General features: G+C 49.1%; 1 protein-coding gene across 1 annotated transcript; it reads left to right on the forward strand.

Annotated features, from left to right (window-relative positions):
- Positions 1–6,244: 6,244 nt before the first annotated feature.
- Positions 6,245–13,873, forward strand: LOC119231062 (polyunsaturated fatty acid (12S)/(13S)-lipoxygenase, epidermal-type-like). Its single transcript, XM_037492687.1, has 14 exons — positions 6,245–6,379; positions 6,781–6,982; positions 7,165–7,246; positions 7,323–7,445; positions 7,540–7,643; positions 7,807–7,967; positions 9,025–9,168; positions 9,262–9,471; positions 11,283–11,369; positions 11,602–11,771; positions 11,891–12,013; positions 12,932–13,031; positions 13,424–13,591; positions 13,694–13,873. The coding sequence occupies exons 1-14, from the start codon at positions 6,245–6,247 to the stop codon at positions 13,871–13,873; spliced, it is 1,989 nt and encodes a 662-aa protein (XP_037348584.1).
- Positions 13,874–15,546: the final 1,673 nt, after the last annotated feature.

A 15,546-nucleotide genomic window follows, 5' to 3' on the forward strand; every position in this document is an offset into this window, starting at 1 on the left:
CCTCCCCACTGGTCTCTCATCCACATCTCTGCCTCTTTCCAATGTCTCCTTCCATGTCCCCCATGTTCTTGGTACAAGTCCAAGGCCAAGAAGCAAGTGCAGCTTCTTCATATGTCTCTGCTCCATGGACCTCATCCAGATCTTCCTGGTCTCCAAGAAGCAGAAGCTTCTCCTCCTGCTACTCCCTTCAAGTCCTTTTCCCCAGTCCCTACTTCTTCACACTGTCACACTTCCTGGCTTCACCTTCCTGCCCAGCTCCATCCTTCCTTAGGGTGGGTCAGGGAACTTACACTGTTACATATGGGTGCCCATACATGGGGGTTTCATTTCATCCATTGTATTTAAGGGGGCAGACAGAAGCACATGTCTCAGAGGGAAGTCATGTAATGCTGATATTTTTCTTTTGAACCACATTTAGCCCAGTGTCCCTTTTCCTTGCAGTATTTCTAAGTGTCTCAGTCTACTCAAGGCTGCCAGCAAGTGGTTCCAAGGCCTCAGGGTATGTTTCTTGGAGTTGTTTCATTAGAGAGCCCTGAACTTGCATCCTTCAGATTCTTTATTTTTTTTTAAGATTTATTTATTTATGCGTACAAGAACTGGGGTACAGGCCAGAGGTGTGGGGGTGGGAGTGGTGGTGGTGGTGGTGAGAGGATTCACTAGAGACAGAGTGGGGAACAGAACAGGCAGACTGACTGAAATACACTGCTGAGGGGGGCAGCAGTTGAGACCTGGGAGGTCTGCATCACGTGGGTAGCTCTCTGGCCTGCTGGGGATCAAACTCGCACTGCAGAAGCTAGGATGCTTCTCAGTGCTGTGCTCGACCCACTGCCCGCTGTGCTGCCAGGGAGGCCATGCATCCTTCAGATTCTTTAGTTTCCTCAGCCTGTGCATCTTCATGGTGTTGTGCTAACAAGGATCTCAGAGTCAGGGGCATTTGCTAAAGAATGTGTTTTGAATAGCCTCCTTCAGTTCATGGAATCTAACAAAACTGGTAACTTAAACAGATGCCATGCAATTATTTAGAGTTAAACCTGAATAATCCTCCCAGATGTTTTCTTTTTTCTTTTTTTTCCAGATGTTTTCTAAGTGGTGTTTTTAGTTAGAGACAGATTCATCTCCACCCTTGAATCTTTGATGAGTCAAGTTTAGATGGGGTCTCTGAACTAGTGAGGGTTCCCTACCCTAGGGTAGAAAGTAGGCAGTGGCCAAGCAGCTGGTTAAACAACCATCAGTTATCTTCTGATAGGATTCGTATCCTATTGGTTTCAAGAGATGAAAGGCCAACTCTAAGAACATCAATCTTGTGATTCTAAAATGAATCTAAAATAAGACAGATTCTAGTTCAAGCCTGCTCATCTGGAAGCAGATGGAAAAGCAGAAAATTATCTAACTGTTGTTGCAAACTCTTTTTGAATACAATCAGAGACTTGAGAACATTGGTGCAAAATCAAGAAATTAACTGTGAGTTGTGATTAATGTGGTAGTCAAGTTTAGATGGGAAGAGATCCTCAAGGCTAATCTCTGATCTCCCAGCAATGTGATAGGTCCAGTCTATTTTTGCTTACCAGTACATCTTCATTAACTTTGATCTTTTCAAACCCTAGGCAGATATCTCTGAGTCCTACAAGAAATTGGGTTTGATCAAGATCTGGAAGCCCTGGAGAAGATGACCCTAAAACTCACTTAAATTATGTAGAAAATTCCTGCCTACAATTGAGTCCACTCTCTGATTTACTCATCAAAAAAGCCACGACACAGTCACCTCACAGTCGATGACCTCAAGGTGATTCATTTTGTGTCTGCTATTGGCCTCCTTTTATGTTTAGTCACAAGCTTGCGTCCCCACTAAGCCTTGAGGCTTCTTTGTACCTAGTGATGATATTGACCGTTTGATAAATGCTTATTAAATATTTGCTACTGCATTAAAAGCAGCAGCACAGCAAGGCCTTTAATGCTCAGATAGTTCTATGATGTTGGTGTTATTATTTTCATTTTATAGATGAGGACATTGAGACTCCAAGAAGTTCAGTAATGTGTCGTGGACACAAAGCAAGGTAGAGCAAGAGCCAGGATTCCACTTTTGTGTGTGTCTCAGAAACCTACGTCCTTAACCACTAACTATTTTCTCTATGATCCTTGTCTCTGATAAGGAAATTCACATAGAAATCCATATAAACATTAAGTGTATATTTGGCATATGAATCATCATCAGAGACTTAATAACTAGAACTGAGCTGTTAGGAGCTTACATTTCTTAGCAGTAATCTTGAAAGCTCCACACAGCTCTGCTAAACTGTTTTGTTGCCCTGACTTAAGATTATGAATGGGAGGGCCTCCCCGGTGGCGCAGCGGTTGAGCGCTGGGTTGCGAAGCTGCCCGCAGCCTCTGCGGTGCCGGTTCGATCCCCGGCTGCTCCCGGGCCACCAGAGGAGGGTCCCACGTGGTGCGCAGACCTCTCCTGCCACCCGCTGCTCCCCTCAGCAGTGTACTTCGGTCCTTCTGCCTGCTCTGCTCCCCGCTCTGGCTCTGGTGAATTCTCTCACCCTCCCGGGCTTCTGACTGTACCCAGTGCTTGTATAAATAAATAAATAAATAAATCTTTAAAAAAAAAAAAAAAGATTATGAATGGGAAATGAAGAGCAGTCCAGAGGTCATTCTTAAATGTTGCTATGCCCTGCTCATCTGCTGGCATCCCACAATAATGGTAGAAACGTCTTTCGAATGGAATATTGTAGTGTCTTTGATCACAACTTGGGGGTCATATGGAGATAGAATTTGGTGGAGTGGTAAAGTCTGGAGAGTGGGTGAATTCCCTAACTTCTTTTGTTCCTCTCAGATGTCCCCTTTATTTGCCAGGATTCTCCATTTTCCTAGTTATTGTGTTTTGTTTTTTTGTTTGTTTTGTTTTTGTGGGACCCTCATGGGCGGCCGGGGAATGAACCAGCGCTGCAGAGGCTGCGGGCAGCCTCGCAGCCCAGCGCTCAACCGCTGGGCCACCAGGGGAGGCCCTTTCTAGTTATTGTGACAGCTTTACTGCTCGATGATGTGCTACCACATTAATCACAACTCATGGGTAATTTCTTGATTTTGCACCAGTGTTCTCAAATCTCTGATTGTATTCAAAAAGAGTTTGCCACAACAGTTACATAATCTTCTGCGTTTCCATCTGCTTCCAGATGAGCAGGCTTGAACTAGAATCTGTGTCTCATTTTAGATTCATTTTAGAGCCACAAGACTGATATTCTTAGGGTTGGCCTTTCATCTCTTGATATGAGTCCCAGAAGAAACCGATGATTGTTTAACCAGCTGCTTGGCCACTGCCTACTTTCTACCCTAGGGTGGGGAACCCTCACTAGTTCCCAGCTAGTGTGGATTTTTCCAACCCCATGCAGAGCTTACTGAAGGTGCCAGCTCACTAATTAATCATCCTTCTAATTAATGTAAAACAAGGACAGACAGAACAAGTTCCTAGTACTCTGTGGAATGTTTCAAGGGAACTATTTCCTTTCCACTTATGAAGAGGAGGGAGGGACAGGGTTCTTTTCTCTCCAAAGCCAAGGTGAGGGGATCCAAGAGAAGTTCTAGTAAAGACTGAAGGTGTCTGCTAAAAGTTTTCTGTTTGCATAAACTCTTTTCGTCTCTCCATTTCCAGCCCTTTGCACTCTTCTCTCTTTCCTGGGAGGGTGATCTTATGGAAAATATTAATGTGCTCTGATGGGTTTTTCCAATGGGGAACCCCAGCAGGATGTCATAGGGAAGGAGGAGAGTGATAACAAGGTGTTTATGTTACTAGATCCCTCTCTAAAAGGTCATTTTAGGCTGTATGGCTTGCCCCAAACACTCTGGTCTCTCAAGGAAGCCTGCGCTACCTAGTTTTCTCTTTCTAGATTCTAGTTCTCTCTCCTTCCCCTTTTTTCTTGAGTTTAGGGGTGGTGTAGCCATAAGGCTGCTACCCCTCTGTAGGTTTTCCCACTACCCCTGTGTAGTTCTCTCACATCCTAACCACCCCTTTATAAGTTGTCCCTTTGTAAATAAACTTCTCTCCAATTATCCTAATTTAAATGTGCCAAATGTCCCATCTGTCTTCTATTGGGTTCTTGGCTATTGTAGGAAAACTGGCAGAATATGAATCTCCTGGTGCTTTCACTGGAGTGTAGAGGAGTGAAAAAGTTATAATAAAAGAACTCTGAGGCCCTAGGAGGATGGAGCATTGTCCCTTTTAGTCCTCACCCCCTTTATTGGGAAGAGGAGAGAGCCATGTGTCTTCTGAATTTGGGGGACACACTTTAATATAGAAACTTATGTTTGTTGTTGGTCTGGAGGGTTTTTTTATTTTTTATTTTTTTGCATAGAAGAACTAGGGTGTAGGCCAGAGGTGCAGGGGATGAGAGGATTCACCAGAGACAGAGTGGGGAGCAGAACAGGCAGACTGACTGAAATACACTGCTGAGGGGAGCAGCGGGTGAGGCAGGAGAGGTCTGCTGTGCCATGTGGTTAAGTCCCTGGCTGGGGATCGAACTCAGGTTGTAGTGGTGATAGTGCTGAGACTTAACCTCTAGGCCACTAGGGAGGACCCTGTTTTAAAATTTTTTAATGTGTTATTTTGTATTCAGGTCATATTGGCATACTGTATATGATTTAGGAGCGTAATTTCACACCTCTTTAAATGTATGTTACCACACCATGCTCACCACCAAGGCGCCTAGAACCTTCCAGTTCCTAGGAGTCTCTCCCCACTGTGCTCCCCATTCCACTCTCACCTCCTGGTAGCCTCAATTTTGCAGTCAGATTTTAGGGTTTGTTTTGGTTTAGCTTTGTCTGTTCCTTTGTTTTGTTTCTTTATATGTTCCATGTACGAGTAAATCATTCCATTTTTATCTTTCTCCTTCTGACTTACTTCGCTTAGCATAATCCTCTCCAGTTTCACCTATGTTGTTGCAAATAGTAAGATTTCATCTTTTTTCTTTAATTGGCTGTGAATGAAGGAAACTCACTGGAGATTTTTAAAGGCGACACCTGTTAAGAAGACCTGAAGGACCATAATGTATTTTGCCTTGGAGATGGCAGATGGAAGCCATTGTCACCTCACCCTACTTCTCATCTACTAGCCCTTAACAGGTACAGAAGAAGCTATCAGTGAATCCAGTAGCTCTGTGTGAAGAGGTGTGGAGCTAACCAAGGAGCAGAAGCCACAGGACTGCAGCTTTCCAAATGATGGGTTAAGTGTCAGCACTGTGAAGCTGTCTGCAGCCATTGCAGCACAAGTTCCATCCCCAGCCAGGGAGGTGACCCACATGGCGCAGCAGACCTCTCCTGTCTCGCCCGCTGCTCCCCTCAGCAGTGTATTTCAGTTGATCTGCCTGTTCTGTTCCCCACTCTGTCTTTGGTGAATCCTCTCACCCCCCACACCTCTGGCCTGTACCCCAGTTCTTGTATGCATAAATAAATAAATCTCAAAAAAAAAAAAAAAGGTAAACCAACTACTCAGCAGAAGGAAGGGACCATCCACACCGCATCCCTAGCGGTGAGGTTCATCACTACCTGGTGTCATTTCTTTTCTGTGCCTACAGGAGGACTTACTCCTAATAGAATTTTTTTTTTTAATCCACTAGAGACCCACTTAAAACTAACTGAAGCAAACCAGGAAGATTTCTTGGATGGACACTTGGTATCTCACAACTGAAGAACTGAATCTAGGTGTTGGCACCGAAGACCTGGTTTCAAGGATGCTGGGTGGAAGCTTTATGACTCAGGGGAATTCCAAGCAAATCCCCACTCTCCACCCCAGAGTCTGGACAACAAATCCACCTACTTTCACCTGCCTGGCATTATCTCATACTTGCCTTCAATTAAAAAGTCCCGATCTTGCCCTGATCACTTTCCACTGGAAACACACCCACGCTTCAAACATTTCACCTCCCTCATCTCTGTGGCCTGTTGTTCTTTTACTCATTTATTCACCAAAATTGGGTGGAGGTGATGCCACTGTTCATCTGGAAGCCTGTGCCTTCGGCTCCGGGCGGGGGTGTGGGACTAGCACCTGGGAGTCTTGGCCAAGTGATAAGAGTGGGTGCACCTTCCGGAGCTCATTGAGAAAACACCGCCAGAGGCCCAGAGAGGAAGCGGTGGTGGAAGGTGGAGACCCTGGAATCCCACACAGCAGGGGCTGGGGCCGGGCGTGGCTTCTCTGGGTAGGCCTCCGAGCTGCTTATATACCTCAGCTTCCCGTCCAGGTTCGGGCAAGATGGCCAAGTACACGGTCCGCGTGGCCACCGGGGCCTCCCTCTTGGCGGTGCCCGGCAACCGGGTGCAGCTGTGGCTGGTGGGCGAGCACGGGGAAGCCGACGTGGGCAAGCAGCTGCGGCCAGCAAGTGGCAAGGTCAGTGCCAGGCTCTGCAGGGCGGGAGCCGGGCCTGGAGCCTCGCGGAGGGCTCCTGGGGAGCCAGGTAGGGAAGGAGGTCGGGGCGCGCTAGGGAAGGTAGGGTAAAAGGAAAGCTGGAGGGCGGGAAGAAAAGAGCAGAATTTCCCACCGGGGTGGAGCCAGTAGACTTGCAGAGCTTTCCCCGACGCTGGTGGTGGAGGGGTGGGGGCGGGGAGGGGGGAGCAGGCGGGAGCTCCCCAGAATGGGCTATGCCTCTTCAGCCCCAGCCCGGGGCTCAGGCCTCTCCCGGGCAGTGCTCGGAGGCGAAAATGCAGCCGCCGTCCTCTGAAGTTTCGCTGACCCAGGCGCCCTCTTTGAGGACCCCAAACCAGCCTGCTGACCTTCGTCCTGACCCGCAGGAAACCAAGTTCGAGGTCCAAGTCTCCCAGTACCTGGGGCGCCTCCTGCTGGTGAAGCTGCGCAAGCACAAGGTCCTGCTGGATCTGGACTGGTTCTGCGAGCGGATCGCAGTGGAGGGTCCCGGCGCCCGGGGCGAGGCGCTCTTCCCCTGCTACCGCTGGGTGCAGGGCGACGGGGTGGTCAGCTTGCCGGAGGGCACCGGTGAGGGCGTGAGGATGGGGGGCGGCGCGGAGGGCTGCAAGCAGGAGGGGTGGATGGCGGATACCATGGTGGAAAGGGAAAGGTGAGAGACGAAGGTGAGGGAAGTGAAAAGGGGCTAAGCAGCATGGCTGCCGGAGGGGGCCCAGCGTGCAGGGGTGTGCTCTAGTAACGCCCTCCCCCAGCCCGGACCGTGAGCGACGACCCCCAAAACCTGTTTAAGAAACTCCGGGAGGAGGAGCTCGAGGACAGAAGGAGGGTGTACCGGTGAGTCCGAGGGCCTCTGACCCCTGCCGGGCCTCGCGGGGCCACCGCCTGCCCTGACCGCGCGCTCTTCCTGCAGGTGGGGCGCCTGGAAAGATGGGTTAATTCTGCCTGTCGCGGGGAGCACGCCGTGGGATCTACCCAGGAACAAGCGGTTCCGCGAGGACAAAGATTTAGACTTCTCGCTCTCTCTGGCCAAAGTGTGAGTGCCGGCCGGGCTGGGGCTGGGCACTGGCATCCCGGACCGCCGGGCGGGCTGCTTTCTCGGTCTTCCCGCACGGCCTCTCTTGCCACAGGCTTAGGGACTTGGCGGTCAAGGGAACTCTGGATATCACAAAATGTGCAAACAGCCTGCAAGACTTCGAAAGAATATTCCCTCAGGGAAAGACTGCCCTGGCTGGTTAGTTACCACAACCTCCCAAAACCCATGTGCTTATTTCTAACCCAGAGGTTTGAAAGAAGAGAGAGGGTAGCGAGTGTGGATGTGTGTGGATGTGGAATGTGGAATGTGTGTGGATCAGGAGCTCGGCGCTCCCCAGGGGCTCCCCAATTGATGTTCCTAGAGCGGGTTCGTGAATGCTGGAAGGATGACGCCCTCTTTGGGTACCAGTTTCTCAATGGTGCAAACCCCATGCTCCTGAGGCGGTCCAAGCGTCTCCCAGCCCGCCTGGTGCTGCCCCCAGGGACAGAAGACTTGAGGACAGAGCTGGAGCGAGAACTCCAGGTGCTGGGCGCCCTCAGTTCACTTCTCCTGTCAGCCATTGTCCCCACCTCCTTTCTCTCCTCCTCCCTCCCCCAGTCTCTCCCATCTTCACCTCTTTTGTCTACACCCTCCTCCACCTGCACTTAGGGTTTGTCTCTTTGGAACTATTGACAGGTTGGGTCAGGTGGCTGTTGTGTGTCTGCTGTGCAGGGTAGGATACAGAGTAGCATCCCACCACCTAGATGCCAAGAGCAAGCCCAATGTGATAACCACAAATGTTTCCAGACATTCCCAAATGTCCTCTGGGGAGCAAAATCACCCCTGGTCAAGAACTACGGATCTACACCATCTGCTGTATCTCCTGTTGCTCTCCCATCTCCATCTTCATCTCTTCCTTCTTCACTAGATGCATGTCCATTTTTGGAAGGAGATCAAGCTTTTGGAGGAAAATAGAAAGAGAATGCGAACATAGCCCTGCAGAGAGCTGGAGCCATTTCGGGGAACACTTTCGTGCTACATTTGGTTAAATCCTAAAAGAGTGGGGGGGATAGGGCCTCCCTGATGGCGCAGGGATTAAAGACAGTGCTATCAAGCTATCAGCAGTCACTACAGCGAGAGTTCTATCCCCGGCCAGGGAGCTACCCACATGAAACAGCAGACCTCTCCTGTCTTGCCCAGTGCTCCCCTCAGCAGTGTATTTCGTACATCTGCCTGTTCTACTCCCCACTCTCTCTGGTAAATCCTCTCACCCCTCGCACCTCTGGCCTATGCCCCTGCTCTTGTATGCATAAATAAATAAATCTTTAAAAAAAGAGTTGGGGGGTAAGGGAAGACTTTGTGGGAGATGGGGGTATGTGGTAGAAAACCAGAAAGTTCACTACAGGGACCTCCAGTTCTAATGGAAAACATTGGACATGGAAACCTTGCATTTAGGGCTTTGGTTATGATGAAAGTGATTGTTCTTTAAAGTAAAAACACTTGGGTAGCGAGGGGAAGGGTCCACCATGAACAGTGAGAGAAGGTTAGGTCCAGAGCTGATCCTAACACCTTTTATCAATCCTGGTCCTCGGTCCTCCAGGCTGGATCTCTGTTTGAGGCTGATTTTTCCCTGCTGGAAGGGGTCAAGCCTAATGTCATCATTTTTAAGCAACAATATGTGACAGCCCCGCTGGTAATGCTGAAGCTACAGCCTGATGGAAAACTTTTACCCATGGTCATCCAGGTAAGAGGATCCAGGTGTCTTATTCCCAGACATTAATCCCCTCGAGTAATGTAGACACACAGGCCCTCAGTCCCCATTCTCTCTCTGCTCTAGCTCCAGTCACCTCGTCATGGATGCCCCCCACCTATGCTGTTCCTGCCTTCGGATCCCCCCAATGCTTGGCTTCTGGCCAAGACCTGGGTCCGTAGCTCTGATTTCCAGCTGCACCAGCTACAGTCACATCTGCTGAGGGGACACCTGATGGCTGAGGTTATTGCTGTGGCCACAATGAGGAGACTGCCCAGCCTGCATCCTATCTACAAGGTTTTTCAGCTTCTCTGTTTTTTTTTGTGTCTGCCTGCCCTTCATAGTTCATATTCTTAGCCTCAGGGGGCATCTACAGAGTCTAGCCTTGTGTCATGTTGCATTACACACAAACATACACACTATGGGAACACCCAGAGTTGGCGAATGAAAGAGAATAGGGTGTTTTTTTTCCTAAAGATTTATTTATGCATACAAGAGCTGGGGTGCAGGCCAGAGATGCGGGGTGGGGGTGAGAGGATTCACCAGAGACAGAGTGGGGAGCAAAAGAGGTAGATCTACTGAAATACATTGCTGAGGGGAGCAGGGGGGTGAGACAGGAGAAGTCTGCTGCACTATGGGGGTCAGCTCCCTGGCTAGGGATAGAACTCTCTTTGTAGTGGCTGCTGATAGCTTCATAGTGCTCCATCTTAACCCCTTGTGCCACCAGGGAGGCCCCAGTAAGAACAGGTTTTACAAAGGAGTTGAAATTTGAGCTGAGGAGGTTGCCAGGTGGGTAATAAGAGATGGGAACATTCCAATCAGGTAGAGCTATAGAAGTATATGATAATGGCTTCAATTAGGATTGAGGAGCAGGATATGAGTGCTTGAAGTGTTGAGTAGGAGAAATGGGAGGTGGGAGAAGCTGAGAGAATAAGCTATGTTACTTGGTGGGGGAAAAAAATCAAATTCACTTTTGAACTTGAACTTGAAAAAATTACATTTTACCCTGCTATAACTTGAGGGTACTCGGCCTTTATAAGTGAGAGGACGCAAGAGGAGGACACCCATTGAGATAGGGAGGAAAACAAAAAGGTTGATATCATGGGAACCTAGAGAAGAAAATGTTTCAAGAGGGAGGCATGATTATCTGTGTCAGAAATTGCTGAGAGGTCAGCAAAGTTACAATGAAGAGATGTTTGTATTTTCCAATATAAGAAAACCTTTGGTTAATCCATTGATGAGTGCTGTCTCAGGAGAAAGACGCATGACTGACTAGGACTTAATGGAAAAATGTGAAGTAAGGAAGTAGAACCAATTCTAGATAATTCTTTTAAGACTTGTTGTGAAAGAGGAAGCAGGAAATTAGGGGTAGTGTTAATTAGATCTGTGTGTGTGTGTGTGTGTGTGTGTGTCTGTGTGTGTTAGAGAAAGAGAGAGAGAGAGAACACAATACTGTAGGAATAATGTCCGAAGGAAGGCAAAGGGGATGGAAGGAATTTGCCTTTGAACAGAGTAAAGATACATTATTGATAAGAATAAGAGACAAGCTTAAGACATGGTTTCACATGGGAAATTTGCTAGCTTTTGTGGTGTTAGAGAAGGGATTCCCTAGAATTCTTACAAACAACATGAGACCACAGAAGACATTTCCTCATCTCTCTTCTCCCAAATCTTTTTTTTTTTTAAGATTTATTTATTTATGCATACAAGAACTGGGGTACAGGCCAGAGGTGTGGGGGGTGAGAGGATCCACCAGAGACAGAGTGGGGACCAGAACAGGCAGACAGACTAGAGACTGCTGAGGGAGCAGCGGGCAAGGCAGGAAAGGTCTGCTGGACCATGTGGGTAGCTCCCTGGCTGGCCAGGGATCGAACTCATGCTGCAGTGGTTGGCGATAACTTGATAGCTCTGTCTTTAACACCTGCGCCACCAGGAAGGCCCTCTTCTCCCAAATTGTAACCTATCAAATTCAATTTGGAGTTTCTCATTTTCATGAGGCCCCATCCTCCCCCTTCTTTTCGATCCTTAGCCCTTTACTTTCCCCTCCCTTCATTGAACCTGGAATCCCTTTTATTTGACTATGTCCCATTTCTTTCTTCTACAATCAGCTCCTGATCCCCCACTTTCGCTACACCATGGAGATCAACACCTTGGCCCGGAGTACTCTTGTCTCTGAATGGGGAATTTTTGATCTGGTATGGAAAAGGATGGGTAAAAAGGGGAGAAGGGTTCAGTGGTGAAAGACTTCTAAGGGTGGTTTCCCTTTGGCCTTCCCCCTTCCCCCCAAATCCTCCCTGATCTGCCTCACACCTGAATGGCCTTCTACTTAAAGGGGCCTGAGTAGAATTATCAACCTGACACTGATCTCTCTCCTCCCCCCACCACTGGCATGGCTAATTCTAGTTTATCTGCATGGGCTCTCCTCAGGTGGTGAGCACTGGTAGTGGAGGCCATGTGGACATTCTCCAGAGAGCCACAGCTGGTCTGACCTATCGTTCCTTCTGCCCGCCTGATGACCTGGCTGACCGTGGGCTCTTGGATGTGAAATCTTCTTTCTATGGTCAAGATGCCCTCAAACTGTGGGGAATCATCAACCGGTGAGAGTGACAGAGAGGGGTGTCCTAGTGGGCCTATTAGAGAGAACAAGGGAGACTGGTGGGCCCAGAGGCCCTCCACTGGCCACCTGAGACTGGGCGCCTTCTTCCCTGGGGAGCAGGTATGTGGAGAGGATGGTTGGTCTTTTCTACAAGAGTGATGAAGCTGTGAAGGATGATCCAGAACTGCAAGCCTGGTGCAGAGAGGTCACTGAGGTTGGACTTCAGGGAGCCCAGGATCGTGGGTGAGGCGCAGATCCCTTCTCACTGATCTTGTCAACTCACCCCATTTGTTGACAACCCATATCTCTGCCAGCATAAAACAGCCTATCTTGAGGACCTGAACATTCTCTCCGCCTCTCCAGAGCTTCCTCCAGAAAACCTAATGATGGTTCCCAATTCCCCAGCCCTGCTTCTTTCTCATTCTCCAGGTAGTGTTCCTGCTCTCCCGCACCAAGAGCTTCCTTTGGAACCAGATATTTTTCTTGGGTCTTGTCCCTCACCCTTTCCTACTTTCTCCCTATACTACCAAGGTTCATCCAGTTGAACCTAATGGGTCTTCCAATTACATCATTTCATTATCTTGTCGATGAGAAAAAAATCCATTCCCGGCTGGGGTCACATGTCTCCCCATGTCTGTGTGGGCCTTCTCCAGGTGCTCGTGTTGGCTTCATTGTCATGTCTACATTGTCCCAATCTGAGGGGGTGAGTGATGGAAGGGTGTCCTATGCAGATTGGGGTCCCACATTGAACTCTGAACTCTGAACTACTGGGATAGTCTCCAGCTACCCACCTACTGATAAGCAGGTTGGAAAATGACTGAGTGAAAGAATACAAATGTTTAATGTAGAAATGCTCTCAGTCTTTAGAAGTTTGGTGATGTTTTTGTAAGCAGAGATATATACTGTTGGAACTCTTGTTTATAGCAATTAGTCTATGGTAAAATTGATTTCTTTTTTATTTTTTTTGGCTTAAAGTCACCATTTCCAAGAACCTATCAAATAACATTACTTGAGGACTCGGTGTCCACACTGTGTGTAAGACGGAGTCTAGAGGCCACGAGTACAGATGGAAATTCTTGTCTGCCTCTCCAGACATCTTTTACTGCCTGAGGTCTCCTTGTGTCCTCACCCCAAATTGTCTGATTCGCCTCAATTCCCCAGGTTCCCCATCTCCTTAGTGTCTCAGGCCCAGCTCTGCCGCTTTGTCTCCATGTGCATCTTCACGTGCACTGCCCAGCACGCTTCTGCCCACCTGGGCCAGGTAATCAGTTGTGACACCTCTTAGGGACTCCAGGGATGTAAAAGATGGGGGCGGGGAGGTGTCAGCGCCTGGGTTTCTTTCCTTTTTTTTTTTTTTTTTTTAAAGATTTATTTGTTTATGCATACAAGAACTGGGGTGTAAACCAGAGGTGCGGGGAGAGGGTGGTGAGAGGAGTCACCAGAGACAGAGTGGGGAACATAACAGGCAGATTGACCAAAGTACACTGCTGAGGGGAACAGCGGGCAAGTCAGGAGAGGTCTGCTGCGCCATGTGGGTAGCTCCCTGGCGGGCTCATGCTGCAGTGGCTGGCAATAGCTTCATAGTGCTGTCTTTAGCCCCTGAGCCACCAGGGAGGCCCAGCCTGGGTTTCTGAATGACTCTCCTTCCTGTAGCTGGATTGGTACGCCTGGATCCCTAACGGCCCATGTACCATGCGGAAACCCCCTCCCATCACCAAGGATGTGACAGAGAAGGACATAGTGGACTCGCTGCCTAATCTCCAGCAGGCCCGTATACAGAAGACCTTCACAAAGTTCCTAGGCAGACGCCAACCTGTCATGGTTAGAGACAGATGCCTGTGTCCTGGGACAGAACAGCTTGGAAGAGGGTTGTGATTCTTGGCCAAAGGGCCCAAGGTCTGAGTCATCTTGTTCTCCTCTCAGGTAGCCTTGGGGCAGCACAAAGAGGAATATTTCTCTGGTCCTGAGCCCCAAGCTGTGCTGAAGCAATTCCAGGAGGAGCTGGCTGCCATGGACAAGGAGATTGAGGTCCGGAATGCAGGTCTGGACCTGCCCTATGAGTACCTTCGACCCAGCATGGTGGAGAACAGTGTGACTATCTAAGAGGCCCTGCCCACCTCAGCCCCAGTGCACCATGGCCCCTAAGCACTCCATCCTCCTTGGGCCACTTTTCTGGTGAACAGCCTCCCACAGCTCTAGGGAATGCACAGGGGTGGTTCCCTTTGAATTTTGGAAGCCGGCACCCTGTAGTTGTCCTGTCTTGCTGGCCCCCCAGTCCTGCACTCTACCCTTTGATCTAGCTCTTCCCTCTCCTTTTCCCCAAAGGATATGGTTATATATAAATATAACAATCTGATTAAATAAAAAATTTGATGGTGGGTAGTAAAGGAAAGGAAGTGGGAAAAAGACCTAGTTTCCTGCCCTCTCATTTATATTCCAAAATGAGAAAAATAAAGATGCTTTCCTGGAACAGAAATGTTTTCTTGCAGTCAATGCTTCCTTCAAAGGTTTCCTTAAGCCTCTGCAAGCCAAATGGCAGTTCTTGCTGATGGAACTCAGTGGAGCCTAGGAATCTGTTTTGTTTTTTTTTAAAGATTTATTTATTTATTTATTTATACAAGCACTGGGTACAGTCAGAAACGCGGGAGGGTGAGAGAATTCACCAGAGCCAGAGTGGGGAGCAGAGCAGGCAGACTGACAAAATACACTGCTGAGGGGAGCAGCGGGTGCGGCAGGAGAGGTCTGCGCGCCATGTAGGACCCTCGCAGGCACCGGGGGATCAAACTGGTGCTGCAGAGGCTGCGGGCAGCTTCGCAGCCCAGCGCTCAACTGCTGCGCCACCAGGGGAGGCCCCTAGGAATCTGGTTCTTAACATTGTTTTTTTTTTTTTTAAGAGGTATGTATTTTTATTTATTTATTTGTTTGTTTGTTTATTTGTTTATACATGCACTGGGTACAGTCAGAAGAGAGGGAGGGTGAGAGAATCACCAGAGCCAGAGAGGGCAGCATAGCAGGCAGAAGGACCGAAGTACACTGCTGAGGGGAGCAGCGGGCGGCAGGAGAGGTCTGCGCGCCATGTGGGACCCTCCTCCGGTGGCCGGGGAGCAGGTGGGGATCGAACAGGTGCTGCAGAGGCCGCGTGGAGCTTCGCAACCCAGCGCTCAACCACTGCGCCACTGGGGAGGCCCTTAACATTGGTTTTTGACTTGAGACTTCTTGGAGTCATCAAGCAACATAACCCTTAGCCCACCTTTGATAAGGTATTCTGTGCTGCTCCCCAGCCCTGCCACCCTCTGCCCAGTTCCTTTCTCTGGGTGTATCGCCGCCCTTTCCCAGGACCCTAGATCATCTTCCTCTTTTTTTCTGTTTTCTCCTCCCCCCATTAAATCATATACAGCCCACAGTCCTAGACACTGAAAATGGATGGAAAATAAGGATCGAGTAGATCAGGCACCACACTAGGAATTTTAACGACATGACCTCAAGTTCTCTAAATTTTCATCTAAATTACTTTTTTAAAGATTTGTTTATTTAGGGGCCTCCCCAGTGGCGCAGCAGTTGAGCGCTGGGTTGCGAAGCTGCCCGCAGCCTCTGCAGCGCTGGTTCCATCCCCGGCCACCAGTAAGGGTCCCACATGGCACTCAGACCTCTCCTGCCGCCCACTGCTCCCCTCAGCAGTGTATTTCGTCAGTCTGCCTGTTCTGCTCCCTGCTCTGGCTCTGGTGATTTCTCTCACCCTCCCATGCTTCTCACCCTCCCAGGCTTCTCACCCTCCC

Source organism: Talpa occidentalis, unplaced genomic scaffold (genome assembly GCF_014898055.3).
Source record: "Talpa occidentalis isolate TD23 unplaced genomic scaffold, MPIMG_talOcc4v2.1 talOcc4.7, whole genome shotgun sequence".
Classification (NCBI taxonomy): Eukaryota; Metazoa; Chordata; class Mammalia; order Eulipotyphla; family Talpidae; genus Talpa; species Talpa occidentalis.

Excerpts from the sequence above, each read along its gene's own strand:
- LOC119231062 (XM_037492687.1), top strand. The coding sequence starts at position 6,245 with ATGGCCAAGTACACGGTCCGCGTGGCCACCGGGGCCTCCCTCTTGGCG. Across the intron at positions 6,983-7,164 it reads CAGCTTGCCGGAGGGCACCG|CCCGGACCGTGAGCGACGAC; the intron begins GTGAGGGCGTGA and ends GCCCTCCCCCAG. Across the intron at positions 13,592-13,693 it reads GCAGACGCCAACCTGTCATG|GTAGCCTTGGGGCAGCACAA; the intron begins GTTAGAGACAGA and ends TTCTCCTCTCAG.